Source organism: Pseudophryne corroboree, chromosome 7 (genome assembly GCF_028390025.1).
Source record: "Pseudophryne corroboree isolate aPseCor3 chromosome 7, aPseCor3.hap2, whole genome shotgun sequence".
NCBI lineage: Eukaryota > Metazoa > Chordata > Amphibia > Anura > Myobatrachidae > Pseudophryne > Pseudophryne corroboree.
Genome location: NC_086450.1, coordinates 346,921,749 through 346,938,728, shown reverse-complemented (window position 1 = coordinate 346,938,728; position 16,980 = coordinate 346,921,749). Strand labels below are relative to the sequence as shown.

The following is a 16,980-nucleotide window of genomic DNA, read 5'->3' as shown; positions in this document are numbered from 1 at the left end:
TATGAAAGGATTAATACCCAAAACAGAAACTTCTCACCCAGAACATACGGTGCTACAAAATAAAAATAAAATGCAAACACAATGGTCCTTTCAGGCTTTATACGGCAGAGGATGATTTCTCCTCTAAGACATCAGCGGTTGGTAAGGCCAAAGTTTATTATATATTATTTTGCCATGAAGACCTGGGGCCAAAATGACAGTGCCCCATTCTTTACTAATTCATACCATCATAGCTGTGCACCCTTCCCTGCTACATCCTAGTTATAGTAAATAAAAATAAGCAATGCAACCCATGGTTAAACAAGATTATAAATAAATAAGTAAAACCATGACAGCGAGTCGAGTTCAGACCCAATAAACCTCAGCTCAGGCCTAAGTGGCCCTTTCCACTAATGTGGGCTTGCTAAGAGTACTCATACATACACTGCGCCAAGGGAGACATAAATCAAGGTACAATAATAAAGTCATTGGATGTAGCAGTTACCATAAGTCATTACAGGCAACACTGTCACCTACCTGGTTTCCATGGCCTTGGGTTTTGGCATAGGTTTTCTATTTGACATTCCAATTTCTACGGCCCTATAAACAGAACAAAACAGAAATGCACTTTATCGCTGTGTGAGGAGTATACAGTCTGCAGCTGCTGTCACCAACAGGAGTCCTATTGGGAGAAATGTGTTTTTTACAGTTGCTAGGTTTAGCAGCTTCATTTGAGTAACATATCGGGTAAGATACATCTACTCAGCGTCTTCATACAGTGACCTCAGCATAGTTATTTGTTGGCTTTTTAGGACACAAGAGTGTGAGAAGGGTGCGGTAAGCAGCGAGGTACTGTAGAGAGGCGGGGGTGAATCATTAGATCTACACTAATAAGGTCTACCATTAATGGTAGACATGCATTAAATCCACAGGGTCAAAAGAACAACGTAGAACAGGTAGACAGTAGAAAAGGTAGACAGGGTCAAAAGGTCAACATGTAAGTGGTCGACACAAAAAAATGTAAACAATTTTTTTTTTGGGGTGTCTTGTCACTTTTCTGCCACAAACAAGCCCCAGAAATGTACTGCGTTTGCTCGCCATGCTTCGGCAAGGTTACTATTCCTAACTGTAGTCCACGTGGATGGTAAAGTATGAAAAAGTTGGAAAAAATAAGAATTTACTTACCGATAATTCTATTTCTCGTAGTCCGTAGTGGATGCTGGGAACTCCGTAAGGACCATGGGGAATAGCGGCTCCGCAGGAGACTGGGCACAAAAGTAAAGCTTTAGGACTACCTGGTGTGCACTGGCTCCTCCCCCTATGACCCTCCTCCAAGCCTCAGTTAGGATACCGTGCCCGGACGAGCGTACACAATAAGGAAGGATTCATGAATCCCGGGTAAGACTCATACCAGCCACACCAATCACACCGTACAACTTGTGATATGAACCCAGTTAACAGCATGATAATAGAGGAGCCTCTGAATAGATGGCTCACAACAACAATAACCCGATTTGGTTAACAATAACTATGTACAAGTATTGCAGACAATCCGCACTTGGGATGGGCGCCCAGCATCCACTACAGACTATGAGAAATAGAATTATCGGTAAGTAAATTCTTATTTTCTCTGACGTCCTAGTGGATGCTGGGAACTCTGTAAGGACCATGGGGATTATACCAAAGCTCCCAAACGGGCGGGAGAGTGCGGATGACTCTGCAGCACCGAATGAGAGAACTCCAGGTCCTCCTCAGCCAGGGTATCAAATTTGTAGAATTTAGCAAACGTGTTTGCCCCTGACCAAGTAGCTGCTCGGCAAAGTTGTAAAGCCGAGACCCCTCGGGCAGCCGCCCAAGATGAGCCCACCTTCCTTGTGGAATGGGCTTTTACAGATTTTGGCTGTGGCAGGCCTGCCACAGAATGTGCAAGCTGAATTGTACTACAAATCCAACGAGCAATAGTCTGCTTAGAAGCAGGAGCACCCAGCTTGTTGGGTGCATACAGGATAAACAGCGAGTCAGATTTTCTGACTCCAGCCGTCCTGGAAACATATATTTTCAGGGCCCTGACTACGTCCAGCAACTTGGAGTCCTCCAAGTCCCTAGTAGCCGCAGGTACCACAATAGGCTGGTTCAGGTGAAACGCTGAAACCACCTTAGGGAGAAATTGAGGACGAGTCCTCAATTCTGCCCTGTCCGTATGAAAAATCAGGTAAGGGCTTTTATAGGATAAAGCCGCCAATTCTGACACACGCCTGGCCGAAGCCAAGGCCAACAGCATTACCACTTTCCATGTGAGATATTTTAAGTCCACAGTGGTGAGTGGTTCAAACCAATGTGATTTTAGGAACCCCAAAACTACATTGAGATCCCAAGGTGCCACTGGAGGCACAAAAGGAGGCTGTATATGCAGTACCCCCTTGACAAACGTCTGAACTTCAGGAACTGAAGCCAGTTCTTTCTGGAAGAAAATCGACAGGGCTGAAATTTGAACCTTAATGGACCCCAATTTTAGGCCCATAGACACTCCTGTTTGCAGGAAATGCAGGAATCGACCCAGTTGAAATTCCTCTGTAGGGGCCTTCCTGGCCTCGCACCACGCAACATATTTACGCCAAATGCGATGATAATGCTTTGCGGTTACATCCTTTCTGGCATTAATCAAAGTAGGGATGACTTCATCTGGAATGCCTTTTTCCTTCAGGATCCGGCGTTCAACCGCCATGCCGTCAAACGCAGCCGCGGTAAGTCTTGGAACAGACAGGGTCCTTGCTGGAGCAGGTCCCTTCTTAGAGGTAGAGGCCACGGGTCCTCTGTGAGCATCTCTTGAAGTTCCGGGTACCAAGTCCTTCTTGGCCAATCCGGAGCCACGAGTATAGTTCTTACTCCTCTCCGTCTTATAATTCTCAGTACCTTGGGTATGAGAGGCAGCGGAGGGAACACATACACCGACTGGTACACCCACGGTGTTACCAGAGCGTCCACAGCTATTGCTTGAGGGTCCCTTGACCTGGCGCAATACCTGTCCAGTTTTTTGTTGAGGCGGGACACCATCATGTCCACCTTTGGTTTTTCCCAACGGTTCACAATCATGTGGAAGACTTCTGGGTGAAGTCCCCACTCTCCTGGGTGGAGGTCGTGCCTGCTGAGGAAGTCTGCTTCCCAGTTGTCCACTCCCGGAATGAACACTGCTGACAGTGCTATCACATGATTTTCCGAAGAATCCTTGCAGCTTCTGCCATTGCCCTCCTGCTTCTTGTGCCGCCCTGTCTGTTTACGTGGGCGACTGCCGTGATGTTGTCCGACTGGATCAGCACCGGCTGACCTTGAAGCAGCGGTCTTGCTAGGCTTAGAGCATTGTAAATGGCCCTTAGCTCCAGGATATTTATGTGAAGTGATGTCTCCAGGCTTGACCACAAGCCCTGGAAATTCCTTCCCTGTGTGAATGCTCCCCAGCCTCGCAGGCTGGCATCCGTGGTCACCAGGACCCAGTCCTGAATGCCGAATCTGCGGCCCTCTAGAAGATGAGCACTCTGTAACCACCACAGGAGAGACACCCTTGTCTTTGGTGACAGGGTTATCCGCTGATGCATCTGAAGATGCGATCCGAACCATTTGTCCAGCAGGTCCCACTGGAAAGTTCTTGCGTGGAATCTGCCGAATGGGATTGCTTCGTAGGAAGCCACCATTTTTCCCAGGACCCTTGTGCATTGATGCACTGAGACCTGGCCTGGTTTTAGGAGGTTTCTGACTAGCTCGGATAACTCCCTGGCTTTCTCCTCCGGGAGAAACACCTTTTTCTGGACTGTGTCCAGGATCATCCCTAGGAATAGAAGACGCGTCGTCGGGATCAGCTGCGATTTTGGAATATTGAGAATCCAACCGTGCTGCCGCAACACTACCTGAGATAGTGCTACCCCGACTTCCAACTGTTCCCTGGATCTTGCCCTTATCAGGAGATCGCCCAAGTAAGGGATAACTAAAACTCCCTTTCTTCGAAGGAGTATCATCATTTCGGCCATTACTTTGGTAAAGACCCGGGGTGCCGTGGACAATCCAAACGGCAGCGTCTGAAACTGATAGTGACAGTTCTGTACCACAAACCTGAGGTACCCTTGGTGAGAAGGGTAAATTGGGACATGCAGGTAAGCATCCTTGATGTCCAGAGACACCATATAATCCCCTTCTTCCAGGTTCGCAATCACCACTCTGAGTGACTCCATCTTGAATTTGAACCTCTGTATGTAAGTGTTCAAGGATTTTAGATTTAAAATAGGTCTCACCGAGCCGTCCGGCTTCGGTACCACAAACAGCGTGGAATAATACCCTTTTCCCTGTTGCAGGAGGGGTACCTTGATTATCACCTGCTGGGAATACAGCTTGTGAATGGCTTCCAATACCGCCTCCCTGTCGGAGGGAGACGTCGGTAAAGCAGACTTTAGGAAACGGCGAGGGGGAGACGTCTCGAATTCCAATTTGTACCCCTGAGTTACCACCTGAAGGATCCAGGGGTCCACTTGTGAGTGAGCCCACTGCGCGCTGAAATTCTTGAGACGGGCCCCCACCGTGCCTGAGTCCGCTTGTAAAGCCCCAGCATCATGCTGAGGACTTGGCAGAGGCGGGAGAGGGCTTCTGTTCCTGGGAACTGGCTGTTTGCTGCAGCCTTTTTCCTCTCCCCCTGCCACGGGGCAGAAATGAGGAGCCTTTTGCTCGCTTGCCCTTATGGGGCCGAAAGGATTGCGCCTGATAAAACGGCGTCTTCTTATGTTGAGAGGCTACCTGGGGTAAAAATGTGGATTTCCCAGCAGTTGCCGTGGCTACCAGGTCTGATAGACCTACCCCAAATAACTCCTCCCCTTTATAAGGCAATACTTCCATATGCCTTTTGGAATCCGCATCACCTGACCACTGCCGCGTCCATAACCCTCTTCTGGCAGAAATGGACAGCGCACTTACTCTTGATGCCAGTCGGCAGATATCCCTCTGTGCATCACGCATATATAGAAATGCATCTTTTAAATGCTCTATAGTCAGTAATATACTGTCCCTGTCTAGGGTATCAATATTGTCCGTCACGGAATCCGACCAAGCCACCCCAGCACTGCACATCCAGGCTGAGGCGATTGCTGGTCGCAGTATAACTCCCGTGTGAGTGTATATACATTTTAGGATATTCTCCTGCTTTCTGTCAGCAGGTTCCTTGAGGGCGGCCGTCTCAGGAGAGGGTAGTGCCACCTGTTTAGACAAGCGTGTGAGCGCTTTATCCACCCTAGGGGGTGTTTCCCAACGTGCCCTATCCTCTGGCGGGAAAGGGTATGATGCCAATAACCTTTTAGGAATTATCCGTTTTTTATCGGGGGAAACCCACACTTCATTTAATTCCTCAGATGCAGGAAAAACTACAGGCAGTTTTTTCTCACCAAACATAATACCCTTTTTAGTGGTACTTGTATTATCAGAAATATGTAAAACATTTTTCATTGCCTCAATCATGTAACGTGTGGAGTCAGTATCCGTGTCGGCATCTGTGTCTGCCATCTGAGGTAACGGGCGTTTTAGAGCCCCTGATGGCCTTTGAGACGCCTGGACAGGCACAAGCTGAGTAGCCGGCTGCCTCATGTCATCAACCGTCTTTTGTAAAGAGCTGACACTGTCACGTAAGTCCTTCCATAAGCCCATCCACTCAGGTGTCAACTCCCTAGGGGGTGACATCTCTATTACAGGCAATTGCTCCGCCTCCACATCATTTTCCTCCTCAAACATGTCGACACAATCGTACCGACACACAGCACACACACAGGGAATGCTCTGATAGAGGACAGGACCCCACTAGCCCTTTGGGGAGACAGAGGGAGAGTATGCCAGCACACACCAGAGCGCTATATATATATATATATATATATATATATATATATATATATATATATATATATATATATATATATATATATATATATATATATATATATATATATATATATATAGGGATACCACTATAAAATGTGTTTTCCCCTTATAGCTGCTGACATTATCAAACTGCGCCAAATTAGTGCCCCCCCTCTCTTTTTTTACCCTTTTCTGTAGTGCAGGACTGCAGGGGAGAGTCAGGGAGACGTCCTTCCAGCGGAGCTGTGAGGGAAAGTGGCGCCCGTGTGCTGAGGAGATAGGCTCCGCCCCCTTCTCGGCGGACTTTTCTCCCGCGTTTTGCTGTATTCTGGCAGGGGTTAAAATACATCCATATAGCCCTGGGGGTTATATGTGATGTATTTTCGCCAGCCAAGGTGTTTTTATTGCTGCTCAGGGCGCCCCCCCCCCCTAGCGCCCTGCACCCTCAGTGACCGGAGTGTGAAGTGTGCCTGAGGAGCAATGGCGCACAGCTGCAGTGCTGTGCGCTACCTTGTTGAAGACGGATGTCTTCTGCCGCCGATTTTCCGGACCTCTTCTTGCTTCTGGCTCTGTAAGGGGGCCGGCGGCGCGGCTCTGGGACCGGACTCCGAGGCTGGGCCTGTGTTCGGTCCCTCTGGAGCTAATGGTGTCCAGTAGCCTAAGAAGCCCAAGCTGGCTGCAAGCAGGCAGGTTCGCTTCTTCTCCCCTTAGTCCCTCGATGCAGTGAGCCTGTTGCCAGCAGGTCTCACTGAAAATAAGAAACCTAAAACTAACTTTTTCTAAGAAGCTCAGGAGAGCCCCCTAGATTGCACCCTGCTCGGTCGGGCACAAACATCTAACTGAGGCTTGGAGGAGTGTCATAGGGGTAGGAGCCAGTGCACACCAGGTAGTCCTAAAGCTTTACTTTTGTGCCCAGTCTCCTGCGGAGCCGCTATTCCCCATGGTCCTTACGGAGTTCCCAGCATCCACTAGGACGTCAGAGAAATATATATATATATATATATATATATATATATATATATATATATATATATATATATATATATATATATCAGGATTTTGGTACTTACCGATAAATCCCTTTCTCCGATTCCACAGGGGCCACTGGAGTGTAGTTACAATGGGGAGATAGTAGGTGGTATTGGTAGCTGGCACTTTAAAAATTCTCACACTGTGGCTAGCTCCTCCCCTACTATCTCCCCTCCAAGCCAGTCTACGTTAAACTGTGCCCGAGGAGAGCTGTAATAAACAAACCGTAAGGTAGAGGAGGTTAACGACGCCCTGTAAACCAGGCGAACACAAACTAAACCTGGAACAGAACCTGACAAAAAACCAGGCTAGCCTGAACCCAACAAGCAGTCATATGGTGATCTGCAATCGTTAATCAAACAAAAATCAGGAGAAACAGCGCTGGGCGGGCGTCCAGTGGCCCCTGTGGAATCGGAGAAAGGGATTTATCGGTAAGTACCAAAATCCTGATTTCTCCTTCATCCACTAGGGGCCACTGGAGTGTAGTTACAATGGGGACGTCCCAGAGCTCCCAAAAAACGGGTGGGAAAGCGCTGAGAGTCCTGTAAAAACTGCTCGGCCAAACAGTGATGCAGAGGCCGTAAAAGTGTCAAACTTGTAGAATTTGACAAAACGAATGTCGGTTTGACCAAGTAGCCGCCCGACAAAATATTCATGGAGACCCCGCGGGCGGCTGCCCACGAAGGTCTTACAATGCGCGTAAAGCGCGCTGAATTGGAAAACGGAGGTTCCCTAGTAACCGCCAAGAAGACTGTCTGATGATCAGATGTATCCAACTGTCCAGCATATGCTGGGGCCCCGGCTATTTAGTACGGGAGCATCGTCCAGAGCAAAGAAGAAAAAACACTTCATCGAATAGCCTGAGACCTCTGTAGAGAGAGTTGACGAGCCCTGACAACATTCAGAGAGGATTGAAAACCACTAGTGTCAGATTTATATGAAAAATGGACCTCCCCTCTGGAAGAAACGACCGCTGAGGCCGAAGCCGAGCCCGGGGAGTTGCCAATAGAGTACTCCCTGAACAAGAGGCCGAACTTACGGCCGCTAGGCTAATCTCATTTGGAAGAAAAGCGAAAAAGGCAGAGACCTAAAATTCCGGTCAGTGTGGTTTGAAGCGCAGCGGAGCAAAAAACCTCCCAGAGAAACCAAAGATGAATGGTAACTGGAAGAAGGGGGAAAAACCCCCTTTTATCTTCATTATGTTCCATAAAGTTTTCCCAAAGTGGCAAAAGCGAGAAGAGGTAATAGACTTCTGAAATCGGAGCCCAGTAGGCCTAACCGAACTAGGGAACTCCTCCCTTCTGAGGTCTCGTGAACAGTCACACGGGTAACCGAAACCAGTGTAAAATTGAACAAGGAGAAAAAAAAAAAAAAAAAAAAGGAGCCTGTTGAAGTAGACAGTCCAGTCGAGGTAGGAGCCAAGGCTCCTCTACTGACAACAGGCGTATCTGTATCTTCAAGTCATGCGTGGCCCAACCAGCGCCACCGAGAGGACTAGCACGCATAATCCCCTCCTGTGTTACTGAACATGAAGTAGAAATAGAAAAGGAGGCAGGATAGAATAACCAGAAAACTCCCCGGAGCCCTGAGGGCCTCCACGGCTACTGCCGTCCGAGAGTAATAAAGGGTTAAAGAGTCAGTCAGAACGCCCTGAGGTCGATCCGAAATCTCCGCCCACAGCGGACCAGCTGACAAAACTCCGGGGCATGTTCCCTCACCCAGGAGTCTGACCTGGTGGCTTGATCTGGAAACAAGATTGTTGTCCCCCGTTCCGAGAGGAATGGAGGCGACCACTCATTACGTCGCAACTTGACTGAAGAAATAGAGTCTCTGGTGCCGAGGAATGAAAAAACCTCTGACGGACCGTGTTGAGAAACGTCTATGCGGAGCATAAATTGGATCTGTGTCGAATCAGAAGCTCGTGGATCCTCCGGATATTCAGAAGCCACCTAATGTACAGAGTGGGATAGTAGCAGTAAATTGTCCCATTAGGGAACCAACGTCACCCACTGCCCTTGAAAAAGAGTTATTCTGTTATCTTCCTAAACTCTGTGGGAGCGGAAGAGAGAAGAGTAAAGGACTTACAGTGAAAATGAGAATCCTGTTAAGGGGGAATCTGAGAAAAGCCTGTCCAACGGAAATCAGTAAACAGGCATCTCTGAAGACAAGGGACACGTAAAACTCCCTTTCTTGTTTAAACTAGCAATCACAGACTAAAAGGATTGTAAGGCCAGAATAGGCCTGTCCGAGCCACTTGGCTTCGGAACGTGAAAAGAAAACAAAGGCCTGAGAACTGTCCTAATTCAAATGATGTGTAAAACAGGGATCAACACCCTTTGCGGTTAGAAACCTATGGAGCGCAGCCTGCAGTATGACTCTCTTGTCATCGTAAATCAGCCGACCCATGCCGAGGGACTCCTGAGACGGTTGTAACCGCCCAAGCCTTCTCCCATCGACCTGCGCCTACCCTGGGACCCTGCAGGTGTAATGGGTGTATAGGATGACATAAAATCAGACTGGACTGAGGATGTTGAACCTCTGCTTCAGCCTTTTTACCCTGAGAACCCCTGGCAACGAAGATATCACCCGTGTGGAGTCAAAAACCTGAAAGGGCACGAAAAAATCTAAAGGGAAGACCAGTAAAGGTCTGTCTTGGAGCTGGGGCAGTAGTAGGAGAAATCAAAGTGGACCTACCTCCATTGGTTCAAGAAATCCTGCAGAAAGTTCCTTCCCCAGAACCATCTGCCCCGTAGGATTTCATGTTTACTTGTCACTGTCGCAGCCCCAGAGGTCGTCGGGTTAAGACAGCCCAAGCGAAGATGCAGGGTCCGAGTCTGTAGACATGGAGACCTCCAAGGAACATAAAGCAGAATCGTGATTCTGACCTGTATCAAAGTATCAATTGATCCTGATGCGAAGCATCCTGTAACCTAGAGGACAATTGTTCCCCAACCTACCTGCTCCGGATACGGTAGAACTATGCTGCCGCATATGTCGATGGATCCCTGAGCAAGGTTGCCTCAGGAAAACGGCGGCTTGATGGACCGGCGATACACCGAGGTGTATACCCTAGAGAGGTTCTGATACCATCTCCTGCCATCTGCGGGGAAAAGATAGGAAAACAAACCTTGTTTGATACCTGATATTGTGTATTCGGGTGTCTGTCGGCCGCCTACCGGAGCCTGCCCAGCTCATCCGAAACTGAACCAGTCGCTGTCATTTTCGTCAATGGCGTGGAACCCTGATGGACTTGACGTGTCCTCCTCCTTTACCTGCAGTATCAGATGAACTGCTGTATTATGTACCTGTATATTCTGAGACACTGGTTCAGATCCACAGAAAACAGACATCAGTAATGCATGGAATGTTAGCAAAGTTTCTTTTTGGAAAGGTGTGTTTGGTCCCGCTGTGATTTGATCCTGTGACCTTGGAAACCAAAGTCCAAGGGCTTACCTGATGAGCTATTGTCTGGTTAATAGTGACATTACCTGCATCATTGATCAAACAGGGGTGTGCAGGTGCGTGGAGGGCGAAGCAGATGGCTCCGCCGCATACTTCACACCTAAGAGGGAATTCTTCGACTATCCCAGGAGAGACAAACGAAAGGAGAAAAGGTGGGTTAAATAAACAGAGCCCTACGTAAGGTCTGCACTATAATGTGTAGTGACCGATACGATTAAAATAAACTTTCTGGAGCAGCGGAGACCTGAACCAGCAACGCTGCGCTGTGGGACAGGAGTCTTAGCCCTAGGCTATAGGAGTTCTCCTTAAAGTTTTGTTTGGATTCAAACCCCTGTTCAGATACCCGCTACTAGCGTACTGAGCCGCAGCGCTATTTGTCTGATGCCTTACACGCATTCCACAATTACAAATAGCATTAGTAACTAGTGACAACAAGGAATAATAAAGGGAAGGCAACACCCCGCCCTGTATTTAGTGTACCGCTAATTAAGGTGCACCAGATGTTTCTCTGAGGTTCCGCTGGCTTTTCAAAATGGTGACCAGCCTGTGAGAAAGATGGGGGAAAATGTTATGTGCAAGATGTTGTTATTAGAAAACATTGCGGAAGTAGCCTACAGCACCTGGTATTCCCAGGCGGTCTCCCATCCAAGTACTAACCGGGCCTGACCCTGCTTAGTTTCCGAGATCAGACGAGATCGGGCGTGTTCAGGGTGGTGTGGCCGTAGGCTTTTATCCCCTATATCTGGTATTTTATGGATTTATCTATATACATACCTACACGCACTTAAATATATATATATATCTATATATATATACATGCACAAACATAACTATATATGTATATATACACACACACACCGTAGGTAAATAAATACTGCACAGTAGATCCTTTTAATTATTATTGAGCTGAGTCCCAGCTACTGTAATAGAGCAGGTTCCCTGATTTGCAAGTAGGAAAATGCTGGGTAGAGGAGTCTACTGCAGGAGGAATGTATCTATATTTCAGCAGCCTGAAGTATCGAAAAGTTACAAATCCCAGAGCTGTTGCCTAGCGACGGGGAGACCTGGGAGCCCGCAGAGTAAAGCGGGTTAACTGTTAATATACCTGGGACTTTATTTGTATTTGTCTCTGAGTATGCAAGATTAGCCCACTGGGCTATAGGAGACACTGCAAATATGAAGCCAGGTCTGTGCAGGGAGGAAATGGCCGCCAGAGTGAAAACTCCTCTGGGCTATGCGATAAAATCTATATAGTGGATAACTGGATTAGTGCTGAGCCACTCTGACTATATCACAGTCTCCTCAGCACCATGTGCATTAAACTCACATAAATGCCTATTACACTATAACAGTGGCCGGGGAGCGGAGAATGCTGAGCCCGCTGTACAGAGCAGGAGTTAGCTCCGCCCCCCGGCTATGGCGCCTTATTGCAAAACTAAGCGGGAAGCGAGCTGTACCCTCCGCTGGGCCTGCGAGTCACCGCCGGGGAGCGCTGAGCCCGCTATACAGCGCTAGTAGAGCCCTGTATCTGCTAGCCGCCGCCGGGGAGTGTTGCGCTGAACAGAGCGCGAGTCGCCGCCTGGGAGCAGGGAGCGCTGAGCTCGCTCTACAGAGCGGGACTTAGCTCCGCCCCCTCCGTACAAGGCGCCAAATTTAAACATTGCTTTGCGCTCGAGCGGGATCCCTGTGCCGGCTCTGTGAGTCGCGCTGAGTGGGGATCTGTGCGGGGGGTGCGGGGAGCTGGGGGAGCAGAGGGTTATCAGAATGACACACACACGTTTTTCAGTCAGGGTTGTATAAACACATACTCAGCCTCCCCCAATCATCCTGTCTGTTTCTCCATGAGGAGGACAGGTAAGGATACAATAAAGTACATTACAGCCCCAGAGAGCCCTTCTGGAGTGGGTTGTACAACAATAAACAGTGCATTGCTCTAAAAACATACATAGCCACCACAAATAAAGTATACTTCACTCACCACTGTGTTCTTGGTGGATCGGCCCCGACACACGCCGCACGCAGCGGCGTCCAGCCGGAATCTTCTGTGGTGGGGTGGTCCCGACACAAGCCGCACGCAGCGGTGTCCGACCATTTTTGATACTCACCGCTGCCATGCTGCCGGAATCTTCTGCTGGATGGAGTGGCCGCGACACGCGCCGCACGCAGCGGTGTCCGCCAACTCAGGAGAGCTCAGTGTCTCCCTCAGCCGGGGCCCATCCCTAGCCGCACGCAGCTGCGATGGGACCCCGCCGGCAGCTCCCACGGTGCAGACTGGCAGTGGCAGAGCTGCCAGTCTGTGAGTGTGTGTAAGAAAAATAAAATAATAAAGAAAAAAGAAGAAAATTCTTCAGCTAAACCCAAGTGAACCAGCTACCTCGGGCACTTAACTAAGACTGGCTTGGAGGGGAGATAGTAGGGGAGGAGCTAGCCACAGTGTGAGAATTTTTAAAGTGCCAGCTACCAATACCACCTACTATCTCCCCATTGTAACTACACTCCAGTGGCCCCTAGTGGATGAAGGAGAAATATATATATATATATATATATATATATATATATATATATATATATATATTTTATTTAAACTTGTGTCTACCATGTGTGTCGACCACTGTGACATCGACCTTTTACATATCGACGTGTTTGACCCTGTCGACTTAATGCATGTCTATCATGAGTGGTAGACCTAATGACCTCAGACCTTTTTAGTATAGATCACAAGTTCTCAAACTCGGTCCTCACACAGTGCACGTTTTGCAGGTCTCCTCACAGAATTGAAGTAAAATAATAAGCTCCACCTGTGGATCTTTTAAAATGCGCCGGTGAGTAATGAATACACCTGTGCACCTGCTGGGTTACTTACAAAACATGCACTGTGTGGGGTCCTGAGGACCGAGTTTGAGAACCTGTGGTGTAGATCTAATAATCCACACCCATATTGTATATATGTGATCGGAATGTTACTTTTTATATTACTTTGACAGGAATGTTACTTTGCCCCGAAGAGTAAGCAAATGGACAGTCAGACTGGATACACTTAGCCCAAATGGACTCAATTAAATGATTAACTACAACTTCTTCTTTTTTTTTGTATACCCTCCAAATTCTACAAACTCATCATCAATCGTTTTTATCTCCCCTTGATCCCACACGTGGGACCACCCACATCTGTGCTACTCCATATCATAGTTACCAATGACATACTACCAACTACAGTTACTCGACCATAGTAGCCATGACCTACCTCTACTCATACACCATATTTCCTTTCCCCCTTTTCTTCTAATAAATGGCCCCACACAACCAGTAACATTCATACCTTATGCCTATTAATACCCAGGCATGACAGTACACCTAACCTTATTCCTAATGCTCTCCTAATCAATACACCCCTTCACCTGGTTTTCTTTCACTATTGACTACTTAACTCCATAAATGGGGTCACTCCCCTCTACTCGAGGCACCTATACACAGATTCATGTACACACACGTATGTTATTTTAATATATATATATATATATATATATATATATATATATATATATATATATATATACACACACATATACATACATACATACACACACACACACACAATTCGTTCTAGACCCTACCTCTTACTATGTACCATGATTTATAGGTAACAGCACAACCCCTCTATGCACATTTGGGAACCATGAGTTTCACTTCACCATAGCAATTTATATATTGGAGGTTATGTTAACCTCTCCACTATGATTAGCCATAATAATAAGAATTACTATGACAAAGGGAATTACCATAACACAGAGTATCACTAGAAATCCCTATTACTTGACCAATGGGGAGTTGGTAGGCAGCACGATGTCAGTCGGCAAGCACCGCATTGATTTACTTATTTATTTATTGAATAATACTTCTCTCCCCTATAGTACTAATCCTCTGTCATCCGAAGCTACTATGAAGCGGGTTAGCAGCTGTGGTGACCCCAATCTCTCAAGATTAATAGGCCAGTACATTCTTACCATTAAAACACTTGAAGTAACATGACCACTAACCTTATACTCACTGTATTTTGTATTTACTTCCACATACTTACCTTTACAATAGTGATATCACCATTTCTCCTACGTCCTAGAGGATGATGGGAGCACTTCAAGAACCATGGGGTATAGATGGGATCCGCAGGAGACATGGGCACTTTAAGACTTTAAAAGGGGTGTGAACTGGCTCCTCCCTCTATGCCCCTCCTCCAGACTCCAGTTTAGAATCTGTGCCCAGTGAGACTGGATGCACACTGAGGAGCTCTACTGAGTTTCTCTAAAAAAGACTTTTGTTAGGCTTATTATTTTCAGGGAGAACTGCTGACAACAGTCTCCCTGCTTCGTGGGACTTAGGGGAGAGAAGCAGACCTACTTCTGTGAGTTTCAAGGCTCTGCTTCTTTGGCTACAGGACACCATTAGCTCCTGAGGGTCTGAACGCTAGGTACGCCTAAATGCTCGTTCCCGGAGCCCGCCGTCACCCCACTTGCAGAGCCAGAAGACAGGTGAGTAGAAGAAGCAAAGAAGACTTCAGTGACTGCTTTGAGGTACCGCAGAACGGCCGCGCTGCGCGCCATGCTCCCACACACAGACGGCACTACAGGGTGCAGGGCGCGCGGGGGGGGGACACCTGGTCAGCATAAAAATCCTCATATAAGACTGGCAAGGTGGCCAGGTGACCAAGGCACTAAATCCGAACCCCCGCCAGTATAAAATATTTTAAAAAATAGCGGGGCTGAAGCGTGCCTTTAAGGGGGCGGGGCTTAGCCCTCACAGCTCTCATCAGTGACATTTTCTCTTCACAGAGCTGAGGAGACGCTGGTCCTTCCTCTACACTGCTGTATCAAGTAACAGGGTGCAAAGCAGGGGGGGGGGCACAGTTATTTTGGTGCTATATATGCATTTATAAAAGCGCTAACAGGTCTGAGGCTTTGTATAAAGGTTTTTAGAACCAGGATAAGCGCTGGGTTGTGAGCTGGCAAACTCCCTGTGTCTCTCCGACAGGCTTTACTGTGGGTCTGTCCCCTATATGCCCAGTGTGTCTGTGGGTGTCGGTACACGTATGTCGGCATGTCTGAGGCTGAGTGCTCTTCTCAGGAGGAGGCTGGATTAGGGACAGAAACAGCTGTGGGAGTGACCATGTCGGCACCGCAGACTCCTGATTGGGTAAATGTTTTGAGTGCTTTGAATCTAAATGTGGCTCTATTAAATAAGAGAGATTGGATAAATCTGAGTCTCAAAACCAGGCATGGAAAAAATCCATGGAGGCTGCTTTGTCACAGGTACAGACCCCCACGGGGTCGCAAAAACGTTCATTTACCCATATAGCAGATACAGATACCGACACGGACTCTGACTCCAGTGTTGACTATAGTGATGCCAGATTAAATCCTAAACTGGCTAAGAGCATTCAGTACATGATTGTAGCGATAAAAGACGTGTTACATATCACGGAGGACCCTGCTGTTCCTGATACAAGGGTCTGTATGTATAAAGGAAAGAAACCTGAGGTAACATTTCCTCCCTCTCATGAACTGAACTCGCTTTTTGAAAAGGTTTGGGAAAATCCTGACAAGAAGTTTCAGATTCCCAAATTAATCCCGGTAGCATATCCGTTCCCCTCTGGGGATAGGGAAAAGTGGGAGTCACCCCCCATGTAGACAAGGCTCAGTCATGACTGTCCAAAAAGGTGGCGCTTCCATAGCTTGACACGGCAGCCCTAAAGGAACCTGCGGATTGTAAGCAGGAAAATACATTGAAATCCATTTATGTCACTACAGGTACACTGCTCAGACCTGCCGTTGCTTCGGCATGGGTGAGTAGCGCTATTGAAAAGTGGGCAGATAACTGGTCATCTGAGATAGATACCCTGGATAGGGATAGCAATCTTTTGACACTGGGTTATATCAAGGAAGCTGCAGCCTACCTAAAGGAAGCTGCGATAGACAATGGCCTTTTGGGATCAAGGACCAATGCCATGGCAGTTTCAGCTAGAAGAGCATTGTGGATTCATCAATGGAATGCTGATGCTGACTCTAAGAAGGCGATGGAGTCTCTGCCGTATAAAGGTGGCGTCTTGTTTGGTGACGGCCTTGCTGACCTGGTATCTACGGCTACCGCGTGTAAGTCATCATTTTTACCTTATGTTCCTGCACAACACGCACCACTATCAGATGCAGTCCCTTCGGCCCAATAAATACAAAAAAGGACGAGGGTCTTCCTTCCTTGCTTCTAGAGGAAGAGGAAAGGGAAAAAGGTCACCGGCTGTGGCAGGTTCCCAAGAGCAGAAGTCCTCTCTGGCTTCTGCCAAATCGACCGCATGACGCTGGAACGCCTCTGCGGGAGTCCGCACTGGTGGGGGCACGTCTCCAACTCTTCAGTCAGTTCTGGGTTCGTTCGGCCCTAGACCCATGGGTGTTAGAAATAGTGTCCCAAGGGTACAAACTGTAGATTCAAGACGTTCCCCCTTGGCGATTTTTCAAATCAGCCTTACCAGCTTCTCTTCCGGACAGGGAAGTAGTATGCGATGCGATACAAAAGCGGTGTCAAAATCAAGTAATTGTCAAGGTGCCCCCGTCACAACAGGGAGAAGGTTTTTATTCG

General features: G+C 47.7%; 1 protein-coding gene and 1 non-coding gene across 6 annotated transcripts in view; both read right to left on the bottom strand.

Annotated features, from left to right (window-relative positions):
• The window catches only part of CCP110 (centriolar coiled-coil protein 110), a 113,222-nt gene that overhangs the window by 10,677 nt on the left and 85,565 nt on the right, over positions 1-16,980 (bottom strand). For all 5 annotated transcript variants that reach the window (XM_063934409.1, XM_063934410.1, XM_063934411.1 and 2 more), the window contains one exon: positions 517-579. In XM_063934409.1, coding sequence (XP_063790479.1) covers positions 517-579 — 63 coding nt within the window. The remainder of the gene's footprint in view (positions 1-516; positions 580-16,980) is intronic.
• Positions 10,965-11,083, bottom strand: LOC134946425 (5S ribosomal RNA). Its single transcript, XR_010182165.1, has one exon. It is a non-coding gene; the product is annotated as a 5S ribosomal RNA (ribosomal RNA).